This window comes from Peromyscus leucopus, chromosome 4 (genome assembly GCF_004664715.2).
Source record: "Peromyscus leucopus breed LL Stock chromosome 4, UCI_PerLeu_2.1, whole genome shotgun sequence".
In the NCBI taxonomy this organism is placed as follows: domain Eukaryota; kingdom Metazoa; phylum Chordata; class Mammalia; order Rodentia; family Cricetidae; genus Peromyscus; species Peromyscus leucopus.
The window spans coordinates 121,655,887-121,679,270 of record NC_051066.1 but is presented as its reverse complement, the minus strand read 5'-3'; the positions used below and the strand labels follow the sequence as shown (position 1 = coordinate 121,679,270).

The 23,384-nt window shown below is 43.7% G+C and overlaps 1 protein-coding gene across 1 annotated transcript in view; it reads right to left on the bottom strand.

Annotated features, from left to right (window-relative positions):
* Nucleotides 1-23,384, bottom strand: part of Slc24a3 (solute carrier family 24 member 3) — a 489,152-nt gene that overhangs the window by 187,553 nt on the left and 278,215 nt on the right. Inside the window, exon 3 of the mRNA XM_037205267.1 lies at nucleotides 8,179-8,255. Within this exon, the coding sequence (XP_037061162.1) occupies nucleotides 8,179-8,255 (77 nt within the window). The remainder of the gene's footprint in view (nucleotides 1-8,178; nucleotides 8,256-23,384) is intronic.

Genomic DNA, 23,384 nt, shown 5'->3' with positions numbered 1-23,384 from the left:
CACCTTGACTGTTTGCTCATAAGAATTGTGGCTTCTGAATGGACCTGGCTTTTGTTCTATGGTAGAAGATACACTGTGACAGGCTTTGTGACATGCACCTTCCGAAGGACATAGGGGAAGAAGAGGGTAAAGACCGAAGACCCTAACCCCACAGAACACCTATCATGTGCCAGAAGACATAGGGTACTTGTTCCAAAACAGTAAATACTTAATAACACACATTTCCTATCTCCTACCCTGGTTCTCCAGCACCTTACATCCTGGTTTCGGTAAGTCTAATGGTTAGGTGGTACCTCCCTTGCACCTTGCCTCCTGGGATGGCCAAGCCCAGGACCCTCTTGAAAGGACCAAGGAGAAAAGCAGAACCTCTTTTCCAGTGAGAGATCTAACTTATCATGTCAAACAGAAAATATGGGGAGGGAGGCTAGATGCTGAATGAGAATTCATGGTTAGGACTTCCAGGGTAACCTGTAGCCATATATGGGTTTTTACATTTATGCTAGTTAAAACTAAATGAAACAGATAAACAAAAACCTAGTTCCTCACTCACACTAGCTATATTTCAGGGGCTCAGTAACCATGAGTGGTAAGTGGCCACCGTATTAGAGAACACAGGTAGACTTAATACAGGAAGTTTTTTTGGACTACAAAATGATAGACCCGGAAATACAAGGCTGAGATGGAATGTGAGCTTTGATAGAACCTTGAAAATGCTAGCTAGGGGATATGGAAGATAGGGAAGGAGTTGTCTCCACCACCTACTAGGACCCCAGCTCCTTGGTTCCCTAACAACTAGCTAATGAATGGAGATAATCTTGGACTCATCTCAAAAGCAATCTGGGCCCAGAGGAGCACATTCCAGGAATCCATCCTTTAGATTTTAAATAAATAGCAGAAATAACTGGGAATACCATCCATTTAGAAGTCCCATCCAGGGCAAAGTTGTTCCCTTTCCTCAAAGAATGAAAAGGGAGATACAAGGTAGCTTCTTGATTAAGTGCTGGTGACCTGACTCAGAAGAAGCAAACTTACATGGGCTGGCGATTCATAGCCAGGTGAGAAAAATGTGAGCCAGGCCCATGGCAGCCAGCCCATAGAGGCTGTGAACAGTGCTGGCAGGTGTGAGCAAGCAGGGCAGGCAGTCAGAAGAACACACCAGGAAGTCAGGGCCAGAAGGGAAGCAGAGCTCCACATCTTCAGAAAGAACCAGGTTGTGTGGGAAGAAGGGAAGCGCATCGTCTAAGCTAGGGTGAGAACACCGAATGTGGAGGAAACGAGCTACAGCAGCGACACCAGAAGGAGATGCTATTTGAGTGTTCCCTCCCCTTACCCAGTAACATTCCAGCACACCCACCACCCCAGAGGCTCCTTCCACTGACAGTGATTTCCTCTGCACCTTTGGGGAACAAGGTAAGGTCATAGTAGAATCCTGAGGCTGGAATTAGCCCATTCTTAAACTTAGAAGGTAATGGAGGAATTAGAGAGAATGGATATGGACTCATAGCGGGTGGATTTCTCCAATCCCCCCAGACCACAGTAACCCCTTAAACTAAAGGAAGGAGAAATAAATGTGGGCAGCAGGTAATGCGGCAGAGGAGACCACCAAATTTTGACTCAAACCTGTGAACCGTCACCTGGGGATGGCAGAGGAGTGACGTTAGTGGTCTTCCTTGCCAGTCCTGGAGGGCCTTCCCTGTGGAAGTTCAGGCTTGATAGCCCAGCACAGGATCCTGTATTGACTTCCAGGAAGGGCTGCTCTATATGGAACCCACACCCCTTATTATGAGGTCCTAAAGGGCCCTGGGCACTGGAGTGCTGGGAAGCTGGAATGTGGACAAAAAGACCCCCATGATTTGATGGAGTAGGCTAAGGCAGATGGGTAGGGATCGATCCCCTCTAGGGTCCACATAGCTATTTTGCTGTCTTGAGAGGCCAGCTGGGAGGATGCTGATAGAAGCTTCCCCGTTAAGATTTGAATGAAACATCTTCCACAGGTTCACGTCTTTGAACACGTGGCTCCCACCTAGTGGCACTATTTTGGAGGACTGTGGAAACTTTGGGAGGTGGGGCTTACCCGAGAAAGGTTAACCAATGGGGTATGCCTTTCAAAGCTATACAAAGTTCCCAGTTCTCCCCTATCTGTCTTTCTATCTCTGCTCCCACCTCTCTCCTACCGTGATGTAAGCTGATCCATTATTCCATCTCAAACCTTCCTTGCTCTGATGCTCTAAACCACTGAAACGGACAGCTAATTGTTTCCTCTGTGGTATTTGGTCACAGTGATGATCAACACTGACTCGTGTATAGGCTAGCAGTTCAGTGGAGGAAAATTCTTTTCTGGGCAAACCCCTGAGGTTCCTGTGAAACTCCTGAGGCATGTCCAGGTTTAGACTATGAAAATATCCAGGAGAAGAAGCATTCTCAATGATGTGCCTTTTTGCTAAGTTTTACAGCCCTGGAGCTCACACCTAACATCTTGTGCTGCACCACCAAACAGCTCCCACAGCCTACTCATTGTGGTACCTGTCTGAGGCAATCCACTTGCCAGGTGTGGGCTGCTGGATGAGTTGGCAACCCTTTTCTTAGACTCATTTAATGAGAAATTGTCTTAACAAGGGAGAGAATCACTTTATGTGATACTTCACACACACACACACACATACACACACACGGCACACAAGAAAGAGAGTGACAGACAGACAGACAGACACACACACAGAGAGAGAGAGAGAGAGAGAGAGAGAGAGAGAGAGAGAGAACTGTGTAGGAAAGAGCTACATTGAAAGCAGGAGCCTGTAAGGCTCTGACCTAAGTCCTCTGCATATATGTTATGATTGCGTAGCTTGGTGTTCTTGTGGGGCTCCTAACAGTGGGAATGGGGGCTATCTCTGACGCTGTGCCTGCTTTGGGGACCCCTTTCCTCTTATTGGATTGCCTCATCCAGGCTTGATATGAGGGTATGGGCCTAGTCTTATTGTAACTTGTTTTGCCATATTCCATCGATATCCCTGGGAGACCTGCTCTTTTCCAAAGGGAAACTGAGGAGGAGTGGATCTGGGGGAGAGGGGAGTGTTGGGGAGGGACTGGGGGGAGAGGAGGGAGGGGAAACTGTGGTTGGGATGTAATATAGGAGAAGAAACAGAAGAAAACAAGAACGTGGGAAACAAAACAGGGCAGCCTCAGCACTCATGAAAGGTCCTTTTGAAAGCTGACAAGGTGCCCAGAGGAGTTTGATCCATCAAAGAGAGACAGCATCCCAAATTCATTTTGAGAATCTCAAGTATTGATTATTTACAGCTTTTCTCCCTCCCCCTGGCAGAGAAAATGCCTGGCTTGGTTGATCATCCCAGAGATTCAGCTTTTCATGTCAGGTGGGATAATTAGCAAACATTTGCCAGGTATTTTCAAACCACAAACAAATCACAGCCCTAGAAAATAATCCCTGGGCTTCTCCCTCTATTTGGGGGCAGACTCAATGAGTTCACAAAGGACACAGATTTCTTCAGAGACAGGAAATCCTGCTTCTAACACCTCTGCATTAGAAAAGACAGAATAACAAAGGATTTCTAAGACATGTGCTTTCCTAGGAATATTCACTGTTGACTGAAACTGTGTAAAGATGGTGGATTTGCCCACCTGCAGGGGAGGCATATGCACACAGTTGGAAGAAATAGAAGTGCTCTTTGAAGTGTAATCTCAGAGTTTAGGCATTCTAAACCAAAAGGATCCAAGAGGGGAAATTAGAGCTCTGGGTGTTCAGTAACTGAGCCAGAAAAGGCTGCCCTGTGTTCCACAAATCACACAAAAAGAGAAGTATTTCCAGGAAAGAGCGAGAGAAGCAAGTTCTGAAAGTTTGCTCTGGGGGTGTCTTCCACTTGCATCCATAGAGCTCTACCAGCCAAAGGCTACAGACGTCACGTAGGAAGCAACCACGTGTGGCACGTGCACCACCAATGGGCAGTGTGGGTTTGGGTGCAAGTGCTAGTAGGTGTGACTGGGTTTCACAGGAGGACCTGAAAGTGTGTGCCACTCTGCCCGAGACCCATGACTATGGCCAATTAACTTCATGAAAAGAACAGTCCTATAGCTCTGTCCCTAGGTCAGCTGTCTTGGGGTTTCTGTTGCTGTGAAGAGACACCATGACCACGGCAATTCTTACAAAGGAAAACATTTAATTGGGGCTGGCTTACAGCTTCAGAGGTTTAGCTCATTATCACCATGGCAGGACATGGCAGCACACAGGCAGATATGGTGATGGAGAAGGAGCTGAGAGTTCCACATCTTGATCCACAGGCAGAGGAAGGAGTCTGTTCCACTGGGCATGGCCTGAGCATGGATGAGACCTCAAAGCCCATCTCCACAGTGACATACTTCCTTCAACAAGGTCTCATCTTCTCCAACAAGGCCACACCTCCCAACAGTGCCACTTCCTATGGTCAAGCATTCAAACATGTGAGTCTATGGGGGCCACACCTATTCAAACCACCACAAAAGCTGAGGGCGACAGGACATACTTACAGGGACCCACTGGCAGGAGAGCACACTTCTCTGACATGGATGGGAGTGTACTAGGCTCTGGTACTTCTAGACAGACTCTCACCAGGCCTGGGGTATCTCTCCTCTTACCTGGGTGCCTTTCCCACATGCTTTTGAGCCATTTTCTGTGATCTTTTGGGGGACATTCTCAACTCTAAGGAGAGAGGTCTACTCTGATCCTATGTCTGATCTTTTGTAGCCCTAACCCTAAGGAAGGAGATATGGCTGAAGGGTGGGGGATGGACAGTGCCCTTGCACCCCAGTGCAAACCTCTAAATCACTTCATGGTAACTTCTAAATTTGTTCCATGAGCTCTCCACTTTCACACCTGTGCGTTCACTGCTGCCTAATCCTTCTACTCTGAATTTCCACACATCCCTATCCCCAACCACGCGATTTCCCTCTCTTGTCTGGAATTATACCCCTTTTTCTTCCTAGGTCTCCTTGAGTGACTTTCTGTCCACTCTTCGAGACCAGCACCATCTTGGTCCCAACTGTGCTGAACTCCGTCAGCAGACAGAACAAGCCGTGGTTAGTGCTGTGCACATGTCAGAGTCCATCTCTGGCAGTTCTTCTCGCATCATACTGATCTCCGGCAGGGCAAAGCTGTCTTTCATTCATTCAGAAGGGCCCCGTCAAGAGCTCAGGGAGTACTTCCAGATGTGCGGTCATTTAACATCTTTGCAGTTTTGACTGGTGCGTTCATGTGTCCATGCTAGCCCCTAAAATACTCTCTGTCCTTATGGCAATTATTCCTACACCCTAAGGTGGTCACTGAAAACTTCCTGAGCAAGCTAAACTTGCTGGGTAACATGCTAGTTACGTGGGCATAAAAGGATCTGCCCTGCATTGAGTAAGTGATAACTATACAGCTCATGTTGTGCAGTGAGTCAAATGTGATGTAAAGGGTTCCTCTCAGGAGGCATGTTTCTTTCGCAGAGTCTACAATAGGTCAGAGGTGGTCCTTGACAATGCAGCTGCATCAGCAGGTCATTTCTGTCTGCCATGCAGAAAGATTTTCCCCTCATCCTGCCCACCTGACTCTGCCTGGGGCTATATACATGCATGTGGAGTACAGGTGGCGAGTTCAGGATTAATCCACCAGGGTCTCTTCCTTGCAAGATTAGGACCCTGGAAAGGAGCCTGTGTAGACCTTGGTAACCAGCTGGAGGCTATGTATTAGTTACTTTTCTGTTGTGACAAAACACCACGACCAAAGGCAAATTAAGGAAGGAAGAGTTTTGTAGGCTTATGGCAGAAGAGGCATGGCAGCAGGTAGCTAGTGCAGGAAGCTGAGAGAAGACATCTTCAGTCACAGACAGGAAGCAGAGAAAGTGAATGAACTCTCAAAGCCCGCCTCCTGTGACTCACTTCCTCTCAGAAGGCTCTACTTTCTAGCAGTGCCACCAACTACATGGACCAAAGGTTCACATCATGTGAGCACATTTCTCATTCAAACCAGCACAAGCTATGTGGGAAGATAGCGCTTGGACTCTATGTGTGTAGAGCAGGATTGTGAAGGGATGGGCACTGACCTTGATCTCTGGATTTCTTGCCTTATAGATTCTAAAGTGCAGGATCCAGGACGGGGGCAAAAAGAAACATTAGAGCTGGGCGGTGGTGGCGCACGCCTTTAACCCCAGCACTCGGGAGGCAGAACCAGGCGGATCTCAGTGAGTTTGAGGCCAGCCTGGGCTACAGAGTGAGTTCCAGGAAAGGTGCAAAGCTACACAGAGAAACCCTGTCTCAAAAAACCAAAAAAAAAAAAAAAAAAAGAACATTAGATATCAGGAATTATATCTAAATGTTATTCTGTGGACTCACATCCATTCTTGTAAGGAAGTGTCTAACAGTAATAGCACATGTTGCCCACTTTGGGAGGAACCTTTGTGAGTAACCTGACCTTGTGAAGGGCAAGGGAAACTCCGAACCCTTGGCCTTCAACTGGGATGTAGAGTTGGAGAGGAGGGCTCTGCCATGTGCAGTTACCAGCACTGCTGTGGGAGGCTGCAAGGCCTCACTGTTTGGGCCAGGACCAGGAATCTCATACCTCAGATGTCAAAGCAGCAGGGTGCTGTTAGCTGCTGGGAAAGTCTGGATCCCACTCAGTGCCTGGGATGCCTCAGCCTTGTGACAGGGGAGCCTCTGTGGTGCCAAAGATGGCACCCACATTAATTGCTCCCTGCACACGACTCTGGAAGGGCAGGAAGGACTGGCAGGTTTCCAGGAGTCTTGTTTATTTGGTGTTTTCAGAGACAGTCTTTGCTAAAAGTAATTTTTTTTTTTGTCCCCAGGTAGGAGTGCAGTAGAAAGAGAGTTGAGGAGTCGATGATTGCTTTTTCCAGAAAAGGGCTCAGCTCAATGCAAAGCAAAGACATTAGAGACTCAAACTCATGTCTGATGTGACTCCAGAGCCCAGGATTGCCTACAGATCACCTTCAGGTGTAGATTGAGAATTAGTTACTGAATCCTTTTTTTTGGACCACTGTGGGCTTGTGACTAAAACTAATACAACGGAAATGATACAGTGTGGCTCCCGAGGCCAAATTCTAAAGACTATGATACTTCTTTCTTGCTTGTCAAAACCATTCCATGGCTTCCATGTGGAAATTCAACTCCTGGAGGCTACTGCACTGCAGAGACCACATGAAGGAGCCTTGACTGATGGGTCCAGAGGAGCCCTGCAAAGCCCAGGCCCCAGACCTCAGAGTGAAGAAGCACTCTGGAAGTGTACCATGTATCCTAAGCTACCCATGTTAGGTTGTCCCACCCACATGGAAGAAAGTCATCCGCTCCATGCTCTTTCTGAATGTTTGACACACAGAACCCAAGAACAATAGATGTGAGCAGGATTCACTAAACCCAGGAAGTTCATTTCATAACAATAAATAAAAACAAAGTGGATGGCATTGAGAGCGTTTGGAGGTAGTAACATGCCCAGTCTAGACTTTGGCTGGAGTTTTCTTGTTCTGCAACCACTTCCTTAGATACACAACACACACCAAAAACAAACAACCGCCCCCAAAAACTCTCCAAATGGGAACAAGGTGAGGCAAAGACCTTAGAGTCACTGTATCCTTTAGAGGATGATGTGGGCAATGGTGGGAATTACAAAACCAGAGGAAGCACAAGCTAGAGTAGATCACCTATTAAGGGCCAGACACTGGCTGTCATTACATTTAATCTGCTGACCGAGTTCCCACTATGTGCCAAGAATGAAGTCAGGTACAGAATCCAGTGCCCGTTCTCACAGGGCTTATGTGCAATGCTGACAGGCCATGAAAAAGTAACTGTCTAACAACAGATTACACAGAGGAAAATAAAGCATGGCGGGGAAACATGTGACATGTGGACAGGCTAGTTACAAAATGGCTCCCTCTTCCCCCAAAGAGTGCCATGTAAGTACTGACAGGATCAGGTTAGCTGGGAAAAGAATGTGACTTGAGAGATCACTCTTGGGCACTAAAATGAAGGACTACAGCAGATGTCTGCCAGCCAGTCTTTAAGAGATGGTACATTTGGAGATGGTGTATGACCAGGCAGGTAGGCAGGAGGGGGTGCAGCCTCTGTGGGCATTTCCTCTGTCTACCTACCTTCTGTCCTTCAAGCCCTTCAGGCCAAGGCGCAGGAGGGACTACTTACACAGAGCACGTGGAGGACCACCGCTCCTTGTCGTCGGTCTTCATTGGAGAAGATGTCCCTGGGGAATTCATGCAGGGCTAGAGAACAGAGAGAGAGAACGAGCTCAGTACAGATGACCTTTTGAATACAGTTGATCTAAGACAACACCCCCATTCCTGACTTTAGGGTTCCGTTTATTCTGAGTCTAAGAACTTGCCTAAGAACAAAACGAAAGAAACTAAAGGACTTGAAGTTCATAAACCTCTAACTAGAATTTAGTATTCCCTCCAAACACGAAGTGACAAACTATGGTAGCTTAGCATGACCTCAGCTCCAGCTGCCAATACAAATTTTCATCTAGATTTGTCCTGTGGTGTCTATGAGACACTGAGCCTGGGATTCCCAGGACACTGAATCTGGCATGTTCACGTCCCTTCTGGAACAATGACATGGTATTTGCATATCATCACTAGATGACTCATAACATTCCCTACAAATTAAATAGCTGTCACACTGTGATGTTTAGGGAATGATAATAAAAGTCTGCACACAGGAACAATTAAATATTTTCAACTGTAGCTGGTTGGTCTGTGGTATAGACGCATACATATAGAAGGTGTACTCCACTCCATTTCACTACCTTGTGCAGCTCTCCCTCATCGCTTCAGTGCTATGGTAGTTTGTAGAGTATCACTTGTGACTTAAGTAACCATCTCAGCGAATGCAGGTAGATCTCTGCGAGTTCGAGGTTAGCCTGGCCTGTATAGTGAGTTCTAGACTAGCTGGGGCTACATGGGGGGAACTTTGTCTCAAAAAAATAATTAAATGAGGAAGCATGGAGTTAGTATTACAAACTTGTTTTATAGTATTGTAATATACTTTCATTCAATATGGCCAGTTTTTATTTGTAATCTTAAACTTGATTGCATGCAGTGAAAAGAGTTTTTCTGAGCAGGGCACGCAGGGTTCACCTCATCGGCTGGTGAAGGGGCAGATCCAAGCTGCCCTTCACTTCCTCACTGCCCCGTCCTCACACTCCTCTGGCTTGGGGCACTCCAGCACCTCTACCATGCTCTGGAACTCTGCCCTTCTTTCCGATCTGACCTACATTTGCCATGTGACCACGTAACTCAGGAGGCAGCAGACACCCTGCCTGCCTTCATCCAACCTTTGGCAGATATCACCAGCCAATGAAAGCATCTCCCCTGGAGCTTGATGATGTCTCCCACTGTTTCTCTAGTGAGTAGTCAAGGTAATCATCATCACCAGAGGGCAAGGATTGTAGGCCAGGTATCATGAACATAGGTTTGCCACCCATCTTGCCTTGAGTTCTCCCCCAAGCAGAGTGAGAAACAAGGATGTAGGGGTGTGCAGCTTATCTGGCAAATGTCTGCGGTGTACATTGTGAATGAAGATGGTGATGAGACCAGGAAGGGGAGATAAAGAAGACTATAGAGGATGTCAGGGCTCAGTCCTGTGGGCAACCCCAAAGCTCTCATAGAAACTATCTCAGGATCATCACTCACTAGCTAGGGCATCTTGTGTCGGTGACACAAGCCACTGGCCATTTCTTCCAAATATTCAGTTTTCTGTTTCCAAGATAGTATCAGGGTAAGGCACCCTGTGGCCTTGGGTATTTGTGCTAGAGAGCACATCTATCTATACAGAGAGTAAGCCTCACCTTCTGAAGCATAGCAAGGAGAAGAGTTAAAAGTACTGATTACTTATTTGCAATCTGTCCATTCTCTCATTATCTTCATTATGATAACTATATAGATAAGAGATATTAATTAGCTTGGCTGTATGAATCATTTCATAATTTATAGCTGACCTCTCACTAGCAATGGCACAAAAGCTTCACACATTTCAGCAAAACTATACTTTGAATTCTGAATGTTGGTTAGATCCTGGGCTATCAATGTGAGGTACACACACACACACACACACACACACACACACACACATACAGCAAAAGATTAAGGTATTTTTGAGCTCAAACACATACAATAAACACACAGTTGTTATATGTTTGTGTATGTCAATGACCTTGATGAAGTTTTACTGTTTTTAGGCTTGCCTGTATGTTGCTGGTTAAACACACTTGCTACTTGTATCCTGTCCTTACAATAATGAAATGGTGAGATTAGGAAAGACAAGAGTGTCCTGGATACCCCAAACTGTGTGTTTCTATAAGGACACTCTTTTAAACATGCCACACTAAATGGTCCCTAGGAGGTCGAGGAAGTGGTTAGCTCTGAAACCTCTCTGCTGATGACAGTGTCTGCATGGAGGTTTTCTGATGCCATCTTTAGTCCTGACCTTTGACTTTTTTTTTTTTTTTGAGCTCTCCCAAGGTAGACAGAGTTGAGCCTTAACCCACCCGGTAGCTTCTATATTCCCCTGATTTCTATTAAAGGTATAATAAGCGTGAGTCATAAATGATGAGAAATGTTCCTTTATGCCCATTTCCAAACTCAGGAGATTGAGAGGGGAGCAGGGAGAGGAAAAGCCCTTCAAAGACATCCTGTCCATCCTTTCCTGCAAAGGTTAGACCCTTTTTGCATAGTGACCAGCTCCCATGTTTTCTGCTTGTCCAGGCTCCAATTTGGGGCTCTGAAGAGATGCCAGTCATTGTCCATACCATTACAGCTCCTCCTCCCCGAGGTCCCCATTGCTTTTCTTAGGCTTACTTTGCTTCATATAAAGTCTTTGGCAGCTGGGGCTTGTGTTGGGTTGGCTAGTGATGAACCCAAATGAGTCAAGATCATAGCTCTGGGGCCAGGCGGGAGGACCAAAGGCATTCAAGGACGATGGTGGTTCACATTTATTGATCACCTGCCTCAGGCAGGCTCTACATGTCACCATACCACCACCATCCTTTTTCATCCCCACAAAAGCCATCATCTGCATTCTGTACCTAAGAAACCTAAAGGACAATGACATCAGGTGACATATGTGGGGACTCACATCTGTCAAAGACGTGCCATACTTTAGTTAACTTAAAGCCAATATATCCCAAAAGGCTGTCTTCTTCTCCACTTCTGACACTTGTGGTCTTACTCAGTGATCTCTTTCTTCTCACAACTTCCTCCTTCAGGTATGAGCTGATATAAATTATATATTGCCATAGCAGCAGAGAGCAACAGATAGGTTGATTCTCCATTGACTTTTCTATCTTCAATGTCACTGACACCAGATGTTTCAACATTGGCTAAGGATCACAAATTACAGTCTTCCCATCCTCAGACTGATAAGATGCCAAGTTAACTTATTGATCACAACAGCTATCATAGAAGAGTTAAAAAGCCAGTAGATTACCCTGGAAGGCAACCAAAAAAAATCACATGTGGGAGCTGCTGAGTAGACAGTAGAGATAGACAGATGGTGAGGGTAATTTTGTCATAAATGTGTGGTAGCCATCTATTTCTTTTCTCATTGCCCAGAAGAAATAATATGGCTTTAGTCAAGAGCAGGCTTAGGGCAGCATATAAAGGGAGCTGAGGCCACATGGGAGATACCATGAGAAAGGAAGAAGTAGTTGTGAGTCTGTATCTGTCATGTGCCCACATCAGCACAAGTTCTGTCCATTCTCCTGCTTTACTACCACATGGATGTGGTAAGCCAGCAGAGTGAAAGAGTTTCATCATGGGCTCCATGTCAGTAAGATAGAACTTTGGTTTTGAATGCTTAGCATTTTGACTTTCAACCTCCTTGAAAGTCAGCAAATAGCTACTGGGTGACAAGGAAGCTCCACCAGAAGCCAGTTGCTCTGCTCCCAGACTTAAGCGTGTGTTGTGATGGAATGGTGCCAGCCATCACTCCACAGGGAATTTCCATACATTTTCTCATGACCAATCAGGTCTTCTAAAAGGAAAGACGTCTTTAACCAATAGCCTGGAGCTTGTAGCTGGTGATAGATCAGAGATCAGGCTCAGGATACTACTATGATACCAATTCCTAGAAGAGAATGGACAGGGGACTTATGCATAGGGAGAGAGCAGGTCAGTTTTGCCCCACTGTTCAGGGAAGAGTGGCCAATGGTAACTGAGCTCCTTCCATGTAGGCCAGGCAAAATATCCATGTGGACAACACTCTGGTGCTTTGTATATGTGTGTGTGGGAAATGGTGTTTGCAGAACAGCGTCAGTTTTCCACAAGGAACATATGGAAGCAGAAGGACACACTGGAAGGCTCTGCCAGTGGTCTCTGGCCTCAGTTGCCTTATCTGTAAATAAGAGACCAGACAGTGCAAACCCTCCAGGGCACCCAGAGAGTTGATGTCTGGTGCTAGGCATCCTGTGAGGGTGAATTTCTCATGCCAAATCTAAAAGAACTGAAAACATTTCTTGTGGATGGAGTAGGATACTCACTGCCTTTGGTAACACAACAGACAGATAGCTATAGTTTGCATAAAAGTCTACAGTATGGAATGGAGGCTAGGGTTCGATCCCATCCATGCTCCATAGAGTCATATCTCCTTCATCAGTAGATGGGGACATTGGTGTCACCTTTGTATAATTTCTGTGATGAGTATAAGCAATGTATATGAAACACCTATCACCAAGCTTCCTGGGTCTATCTAGCCTATCCTTAATACAATGATAACAAGTTTCTGGTGGAGCATGAGGCAGAGAGTGCATTCATCTCTGGATTTTGGTATGGAAATCCACCTATTACTAATTCCAGCTTGCCTTTTCATCTGTTTCCAAGGATGATGGTGAGTCCATGAGAGGTATGCATGTGATTCCTATGGTAAGGCTATGGGGACCCCATGGTACATGTGGCATGCTGAGAACACCTACTTATGTAGGGATGTAGCCTCATCCAGCTGAGAGCTTCCCCCTCATAACTTCCATCAGTTTCAGCTCCTTTCTTTCTTCCCTGCAATTTTCTTTGCAGTATAGCCTGCCAGTCTGGGGGCCAGCAACAGCATCAGTGCTGTTCCCATGGAAACCACAAAGCCCTGAATGGAGTGGATCCCTCTTTCCAAGGCAACAGCAATCAGTGTCCTTATGTCCATCTCCTGGGGCAAATTCATGAGGCCTAAGAGTGATAAATCTAAATGGAGGATTGCAAAGAGGTAGATCATGTTTTGTTTTGTTTGAAAGAAAAAAAAAATTAGTTTAGACACGAACATCGTCTTCAGACAACTTTGTCATATATTGATCAAGAAACAGCCTAGGATGGACACAGACCTCCCAGAGGTTACATTAGCAGCAGAAAACTGCTGGGGGAGAAGAAACTCTTTCATATATACACTTGTCTGCAAGCTTCCTGGTATGTCTACTAATGAAGCTTTGGTGAGTTGTCATCCATGCTCAGATGGAACTTTTTGGTGATACAGCTGCCCAAGAGACATTCATATTCTTGCAGTAACCCCAATAAACTCATTGGTGCACCAAGCTGTTTTTGGACACAATTATTTCTTTGGTCTGTTATTGTCTTCTTTTTCTGGGCGTAAATAGAAAGACTTTCCAGGCAAAGTCTCACAAGAGGCCAGATCCTTCACTATGTCTGGGCAAATAGAATCTTGGCCCCTGCACTCATCAGAACATCAGACTCTCACAAACAATCTTCTCATGACAGAATACCTAGTGCAAGTCCATTGATTACCCACCAAAGTGGGGGTCTGAATGCTGCCTACCTCTTCCATACAATGACAGGTGACTTCATACTACCATCAGACACTTTTGTATCTCTTAATGCTTCTCCCTCCTTAACCCAGGAAAACCTACTATTTCCACATTTCCTGGCTTGAACATTCTGAACTCTGCCAGGTGTGGTATTTATTTGGCTTCCCACAAAGACTTCTCTGACTTTCTGTAGCCCCATTGCACCATGGCAGCATCGATTAAATGCTTTTCCAGCCACATTGTACTTCTTGCTCATGAATGTATATCTTTACTTTAGGGACACTGTGAGCTCCCTGAGGACAGGAACCCTGCCATTTTTCACTCTATTGCCAACACCCACCAGGCAAGGATCCATGAAAATGGACTAAATGTCAAGTGAATTTAAGTGTGAATAAACATAGAGGGCCCTTTTCCCAGGAGGTGGCTTTTGTATAAACACAGGACAAAATTACTAACTGGGAAATGTTGTTGGACGGTTCAGTAAAACTCTCAACAACTCCATTCCAACCCCACTGCCCATTAGGACTGTTCATAAATATCCCTTTTCTTTCTGTTCCAAAGACTTGGAAGGGGGCCTTTTTACAATCCCTTCAAGGGTGGGTGGGACCAGGAAACTAGTCTGGCTAGTGAAATTGGAGCACAATACCAGTTGTATGTGGCTTTGAAAGTCAGCATTCAACTCACTAGCTTGCATTTTCTTGCCTTGGAGATCCTGAAAATACAGCAGGGTGAATCTTCCATTCAACTAGATTTTCTTGTGGCACATCGGAGTCCCCATTCCTTTTGATGCACATATTTTGTCTAAGCAGCAGGCATGAAAGTTACATCTTGGTTTTTTGTCCTCACTGAGATTTTTGGAGCTCCTTGTTACCCAGAGCATCCTAAGCTGTTGTGAGCAACAGGAAGTTAATAAGGCTCTCAGCACCCTGTGACTTTTCTAGTAAGATCTTGGCTGGCAGAAAAATGTAACTGTTTTCTTGTATTCTTTACTAGACCGGGAAGATGGTTAGATTACAGAATATTTATTCTTCTCAGTATCCCCAGTACTTCGCAAATGTTCACTTTAGAAACCAATACATTGTTCATAACCAAGGGTCCCCGAACAAAATATTCATGAGAGAACCGTGTGCAAGGACATGCAGACTGAACATCCTTGATTTGAAATGCTCGGGGGCCATGGAGGTTTTGTATTATTTTGGACTTTGGACCTGTATATAATGAGATATGTTGGTGTTAGGACCCCAATCAGAACACAAAATTCACTTATGCTTCCATAAGCACCTTAGACACACATCATGGAACAGATTTTATAAGTATTTTAAACTGATGTGTGAAATAAAGTTTTGTAGCGGGAAAATTTCCACATCACCTCATTGCTCAAGAGTGTTCAGATTTGGTGTTTGGATTGGAAGTTCTCAACCTGTATATGCACAAATTAATTTTCTGAATGTTTAGTCTCTGTGAGTGCATTAGGGAGAGTTTGATGTATTCCTTTGTGTATACAGGTGGGAGGTGGGTGCATGTGCACTTGTATGCCTGCGGAGCAGAGAATAACTTCGGGTGTTATTTCTCAGAGGTCACTACATTTGTTTTGTTTTGCGGTTTGGTTGGTTGGTTGGAGACTGAGTCTCTTGCTGACCTGAAATCTGCCAAGTAGGCTAGGCTGGCTGGACACTGAGTCCCAGGGATCAACTGCCTCTGCCTCCTCAAAGCTGTGGCTGCAAGTGACCCTATTACACCCAGGTATTTTTATGTGGGCTTTGGGGACTCTAACTTGGGTCCTTGTGTTTGCAGGGCAAGGGCTTCACTGACTGAACCAACTCCTCGGAATTCTATTTTCTTATTCCCAGATTCCCAGATTACTCAAGCTTCAGGAACGAACACAGGAGGAGAGATTCAGGCAAAGGGTGGCACTGGATAGCCAGGGGCTACGGATTAGTCTGAGATCTTTTGGATCTGGATTTGGTTCTAAGGATTATCTCTTAATTGCTTTGACTAGTTTATTAAGAAATTGATACCATGCAAATGTGTATCGAGTTAACATCTCAAAGAAACCCAGTTAAGAAGAAGCAAATGATTCAAGGTCCTCACCACCGAAGTTGGGCGGAGATAAGGCCAAGCCGAGAGAAAGGGTGTGCTCAGGTCCATGAACTCATCCTGCTAATTTCAGTATCCTTAATTTAAGGACCAAAGCAACATTTTAAAACATGCAAATATATATTTTCCATTGCTTCTATATGGTAAGAATCATTATCCTCAATTTCATACAAGTTGTCTAAGGCCCAAGAAGGCAAAGAAATCAGCCTAAGTCCACTTAGATGTCAGAGGAGACAGAAGATTTAAGCAGGGTGTGACTAGCTTTGCTGATTCTAGCATGTTCCTTTCCACAGTACTACTAAGGGCACACCACTACCATTTCCTTAAATTTATATTATGATTGCTATTGTTATGATATTATTTTGTTTCTGATACAAGGCCTCCTCATGTAGCCTAGGATAGCCTTGATCCCCCTGCATGAACTTCTGAAGTTCTGGGATTACAGATGTGCATCACCATCACATCTGGCTTTTCCTGACTTTTAAAAGCCTAATTCTTTCCTTCAAAAAACCAAAATGGATGGATTTAGAATGTATCACATAAAGCAAGGTGACACATCCCCATATGTGGAATCTAGTCAATAATATATGTATATATTACACATGTATACATGTGGATATAATATGACATGCAGAAAAGAGAGTAAGAAAGGTTCAATATAAGGGGACAAGGAACGACTGAATGCCAGTGATAGACATGAGTTATTAAGGAGGACATAAAGCTACTTGTTTTCTAGTTCTAATATTGTCTTGTTTTTTTTTTTTCCTTTTGGTGATGGCTAAGTGCATAGAAATATATTTAAAGCAAAAGTATCCATATGTAAAGCTCCATATCTTCAGTGGTTATTATAACTGCACAGATGTTTGTTGACATTTATACACCTTGGGTCTGGTTAACATCAGTGTGTGGTTTGTTTTTTTCAAATTTCTTAAATAATAAAGTTTATTTAAAAAAACCCAGAAACATTAGTTTTGAATGAAAAAAAAAAAGCATCTCCTTGAAGAGAAATCAACACCTGGTTCTAGAAGAGCTACAATGGAGAGTGCATCCAGCTATCAAAATGACATTGCCAATCAAACTGGCTGAGTTACGATCAGTAGTTAAATGCTTAAGAGATCTTAGAACTTGGGAACAGGCAGCAGAGGGATCACAAGTTTCAATGTAGCCTGTGCTCTGTAGCAAGATCCTACTTACCTGTCTGTCTGTCTGTCTATGATCTACCTATCTACATTGTGATATGACATTTGCTTACCACAGCTGACAAGGGTTATATAAATGCCTGAATTAGAATTCATTCTTCACCAACTTGGAGGTGTGAAGCCTTGGGGAAATGTCTTAATCTCTTTGAGTCTTAGTTTCTTAATATGCAAAGTAGGATAATGAACACAATATTAATTTATGTGGTTATTATGAAGATTAATTGTGAAGATGCTTATGAAATATGCAATACATAGAATTGGTTAAGTACTTATCAAATAATAGGTCCCTTTTAATTGAATAGTATTAGAGAGAGAGAGAAATAAGGACAAATGGGTATTTCCTAAGTCATTAGTGTCCACAAGCCTGGCATCTACCACTGTCACATGAAACATCAGCACTTATATCTCTTAGTCTGAGGGCTTTCTCCACATCTGAGCTAAGTGCAGTGCCAGGCAGTAATGGTTCTTTTTCTCCTAGAAAGGCTTCAGTCAAAGTCTGATGAAAGCAGGATGCACCCCTCCACATTTTATGACAAGTTAGTTGTGATTTACATGATCAGAGTTCTCAACAGAATGAAGCAGCTGCTGCTGGTCCCTGGCTTGATCGACTTGCTTGAACTGATTGGCTGCCTTCCTTTCTCTATCTCACAATGTTACTTGAAGATTCATCTACCTAGGTTCACCTGCTAAACAATGCATTTGTACCTGAGTTGGCCCCAGGAAGGTCCAAAATAAACATGGAGAGCTAGGAGTTCTTGCACTTTTACAATTCAACAAAAATTCACTTTTCCATCAAAGAACTCATTTGTGTTCAAATGACTAGTCTCATGAGCAGTTTTCCTTGGGCTTATTCTACATGTTCATGGACGTACACAATCTAATCCCCATTTGATAATCAGATCACTAACTGCAGGCTGGAAAACCATCTTCGGTCATTTTTTTTTTTCATGGTGCTGAAGTTGACTTAACGCTCATGACAAGCTTGGTTTCTACTTCAGAGTTCTTCTTTTCATGTCCACATTGGCAAAAGATTTTAAATAATCATCCCACAAACTTTTCTTCTGGAAGGGAACAGGCATTCTTTGGAACCAAAGAACTTTGATCATTCGTTACGTAGACATTTGGTCTGGCAGAGCAATGAAATCTAATTTGATGAACAAGAAACATATTTTTTTATAAATAATATTAACAAACAACATTAGTGCTGGTTGTATCTCTGAGCCAGCAGCTACCGCAGAAAATACAGTGATCTCATGAATAATGTACCATTCAAAGGTCATAAACATGGTAGCAGGAAGGAGGCCTATTTGCATGTGACAGCTTGCATTTTGTTGATCATGTGGGACTATCAATTCTGTGTCCATAAAGAATTCTCATTAAAGGAAATGAAATATTAAAAGTAAACATCCCAGTGGAATTCAGAATGCTGTTTCTTTCTTGGACTTCCTTGTTCCTCAAATGTTCTTTGGTGCCAATGTCAAAAACAATGTTTGAATGGATGATCTCAAGGTCCAGTCTGGGTTCTGTGTTCCTGCTGTTCTTACATTTGTTTAGTGATCTAGAGACACTCAGGCCAGGAAGTTGATGTAAATATTCTGACCGGCACCTTGGGGCCACCATGTATCTTGACATAGAAGCCTCTTTTTAAGGAAAAACTCTGCCCCCTTTCTCCACTCACATGAGGTGTGCATCCCTCGACCCCCCACCCCTCTCTCTTTCCCACTCTCTTTTTCTCTTCTTTCCTATTTTCTCTTTGTCTCTCTATTATAATAAACCATTTCTGTGCGGATGTAGTGTCTGGGCTGTGAATGTCCACCTGCTGGCCCATGGCTGCCATTCCCACATGGAGTTGATCACCCGACAGACCACTGACGCATCTGTCCAGCATGCCAGTATGGTTTCCCTGCATGCTCGGGATACCCTGGCCTGGCCAGCTGGGGGTTTCCCATGTGTGCATAATTCCTAACAGTTGATGTGCCCATAAACCTGCTTAATAGTTCTTTTAAAGAGTCCATTATGGTTAGAAGCTTGCCTAGGCCCTCGGCATTGTTGGAAAGGGGGAGATTGAATGATTTTTTTTTTTAAGGAAAAACATGCTTAAATTAGTTCTTTTAGGAAGTAATACTTCTCTGCAGGAACCCAAATTTAACATTTTCTCTCTTTAAGCATTTGATTTGTAGAAGATGAAGTGCATAGGTCAAGTGACTGGAGGTTTCAAACCAGTGACATTTTTAAATGTTAAATCACCAAATCTCAGAGCTAAGAGTAACCTTTAGTGTTCTGTTCTATTGGTCTACAGATGGGGAACTGAGAACCAGAAAATTTGGTGATAAGCACAAAGGTTTCCCTCTGTCTGCCTTCAAAGCCTGCTCTTTTTGTTTCTCCATGTTGTTTCAGGGATAGAAGCCAGGGCTCAGATGTTACCATCAGCTGACTAGCAGTGACTGGCTGAGCATGTATGACAGATCCAATGCATTAACAGTATCTGCTATGGTTATGGGAATGGGAATGAGGTCACGAGTGCTCTTTTACGCTGAAGGTGTATAGACAGAGTCCTAAAATGCAGGGATGACTGACTGCCCTTAGTCTTGATAACAGTGGTTTCTGCCACTTCTTTTGCTGGGCACTTCTTAAAAGAACACAATTTACTTAATACGAGAAAAAAGCCTAAAGGTATTTGTATATGATCCCTAGAGATACCAAGCATATCCAAGCATATGGAATAGGTTATTACTACCCACAATAGTTGCTTGAAATTTATGATAATAAAGGAAATGTCTAAGAAAACTCATATCCAGTTAGAGGAAGACAAAATATCAATGAATTAAGCTGTGCTTACACCTTAATTTCATACTTGGCATCCTCTGGCCTGTTCCTTCATGGGAAAATGTAGCTGTTGCCTGAAGGAGACCATCTGCCCCCTTATATATCTCTTGATCACTTGCATACAGTTGTGGACCAAAACATTCAATCTACCAGTCACATGTGCACTTCTTCTCAGAGCAGATTCGAATTCAAGAGATTTATTTTTGTTAGATAAGTTTCTGTGTTCAAAATGTATATTCCAAATACCATGCATCTATCTGTTAGAAAACACCTGTCACTCAATTCGGTTGGATACTAAACAAAGATAGTAATTAACCCAAGCTAAAAGTATTCTTTCGTAGTTGTTTTCCAAATCCTTGGATCACCACTGGGCTCTGGCAATGATATATGATCACTTTGAATGAAACAGACTAAGTGCCTTTTGCTTTGACTACAAGTTTGTGTCTCCAGTTAGGTTTCATAGGTGTGGACCAAGAGTAGGAACTAATGACAAAGGAAATGCTTTGGGAAGGCCATGTCTAATTACAGTGTCAGATAGACAAGATCAAAATGGGAGGGTTTAGAATATACTTGAAGGATGGCTAGTGAGTTTTGACTGTGTGTATGACTTCACAGGTGATGTATTGAGGAGACTTTGGGCTCTGTAATCTTCCCCTAAAGAGCACAGAATTTTGTTCTAAAAGGAAGTTGGATTACTGGAGGCTGGCTCTTGTGGTAGTTTTGGGATTATAGGCTCTGGTGGAATTTCTAGAGGGCTCATATCTTGTGGTAATATAGACTTTATTCTAATAAATCTGCTTTTGACTGTGCTTCTGGTCTTGGAATATGGTCATTGTTAAGATTATGAAGAAAAGTATAAGACAGAAGTTCTCAACCTGTGTGGGTCATGACCCCTTTGGGGACTGAACAACCTTTTCACAGAGGTCACCTAAGACCATTTGCATAGCAGATGTTTGTTTACATTATGAGTCATAACAGTAACAAAACAATAGTTATAAAATAGCAATGAAAAAAACATTATGGTTGGGGGTAACCACAGTATGAAAAACTGTATTAAACGGTTACACCATTAGGAAGGTTAAGAACCACCGGGCTAAGCCATTAAGAGACTTAACTTGAGGATTTATTACTTTTGTTTGCCCAGTCAATCAGTCTTTCAAATGTTGCTTCTGCCCTCTCCCTCCACCTCCCCTGGCTGCTTTGAACTTCCCCAGGATGTTTGGAAATTCCCCGGGCAGTTCAGGGGTCTATGTATAAGGAGAATATGCTTATTCAAGAACATTTTGGTGACTCCCCTTTTCTGACATTTCCCTTAAATCACAACAGTTCTGGGGGCGCCAAACTGTAATCTCTGATGTTTTGACTCAGTAAGATGACTGATCTCTGCTTGAGTTTGGAACCCCACATGTCACATATAGAGGAGAATCTATTAAGGGGAAAAGCCAACTGATATTCCAACCTGACATAACTTTCTTCTTTCAGCCTTCCTATTCCCTCTGCTTTCTTTGTTTACCATCCAGATAATTTAAATAATGATCATTTCAGCATTTTGTACAATGTTAATAACAGCTCCTACAGGAGACTTGATCTGCTGCTACCCACTCTACAACAACTGCAAGTCAGAAGCCCAGATTATATTCGTCATCATTGCCTGCTGCAAATCAAATTATAGTAAGACCAATATACATAAGATTCCAAAAATCTGTTGTTAGTCACATTAAGTCAGTCTGCTGCTTGGAGCAACTGTCTGACCCAATGCTAAGTAAGGCTGTAGAGGTGTAGGGGAAATGATGTTGATGGTTGGGCTGTCAAGATAGGATGGGAGGCCTGGATGATAACCTAGTTTCATACTGCATTATGTAGCTAAACTGAGGACTAGACAGAAGCAAGATTTGGCTTGGGGAGGGGTTACAGGAAGAGACACTGCAGCACTCCAAAGTCCTTGGCTATAAATATTTCAAGGTCAAGCCATCCCAACAAGCATCTGTGGAAATTCGGACGTCTTTGGCAGGCAATGCCCCAAGGCTTAGAGGCAAGATCTTGTGTTCAAAGGCAAAACAGTGTTGGCCACCATCTATCATGAAGGAAATAGAGTTGAGTTCTTTTGGAATCTGGAGGCTTTCTTCTGTGTTTCCTGTAAGTGTCATATTTTGATGTCCCACGTGAGGTTGGCAAATTGAAATCCACAGCAACAGAAGGCAGGTGTTTAATAAATGCTTTTCAAGTCCAGACAAATCTGCAAAGCCTGATACAAAGCAAACAGACAGGAAGCCGATGACAAAGTCCAGCCACCACATAAAGCACATAAAGGAGTTAGTTTGAATCTTTTAGAGAAAAATTCTGCTTCATTCTTGATTTAGTTGAGACATAGATAATAAATGCTACCTTTTTGTGTGTTGTAGTTCAAAGGAAAGAGGAAAAGGCACCACCTGGTGGGAGGGAAAGGTTCCAGATCACCTTTGTGTCATAGACTCTCTCCCATTCCACTGACCTCTGGGTCCCCTCAGAACTCAGGGCTCTGTGTCATTGGCTGGCTGTCTTTGCATCTTTCTTGGTGGTTATATTTCATTGTAGAATTGACTTCAGTTGAAGACAGAGTGAAAGAAATCTTTAAAGCAACTAACACACCATTCTTCTGAGAAAAAAATATGCTGAAGTCAAGGCAGCCTCATAATCTCTGAGATGTAATGACCTAGGTCATGATGTCACAGAGGTCATATGCTAATGTACATACTGACACCATGATCCAGGATGGATCCTGGGCCCAATTCAGTAAGGCTGATCCAAGAAATGAGTTCTCTGGCAGCCTCAGCATCAAAGAACCATTGTTGTATGTCTTTGAAGATGCTGGACTGCAGCATGCATTAGTCACCTTTTCACTGCTGGGACAAAATGCCAAGTGGAAACAACTCAGAGGATGATATATTTATTTTGTATATGGGTTCAGAGTGCCTCAGTCCACCATGCTGGGGAAGGTAATGTGGTGGGATTCCTTACACAGTAGTGGCCTAGGAGGCATGGAGAACAGGCTGGGACTAAGGGCTTGTGAAACCTTCAGAAGTCCACCCACAGTGGTCTGTTTAGAACATCTAGGCCCTAACTCCCAGAGGTTCTGCAGCCTTCAATAGAGTGTGCCATAAGCTGGGGAGGGGAAGCATCAAAAACATGAACCTGTGGGGGACATTTCAGTTTGAGCCATGACACTGTCATTACATGTCATGCTGGTCTGTTTGAATTCATGAAGGAGGTGGAATAAAACAATACAGCTGACTTTGGAAGGCTAGAAAAGAATTCCATATCATTATTTCTGATCATTTCTTGTGAACATTAAGCTTCAGGGCATTTCATGTAGCTCTACTAAGAAACTTTACTTAAATTATCATTTCAAAACACAATCCTTTCACTGATGGAGCCACTATTTCTTAAAAGTTAGGGTCTGTCTTTCTATGAAGCCCTACCTGCTTTGGAACCCA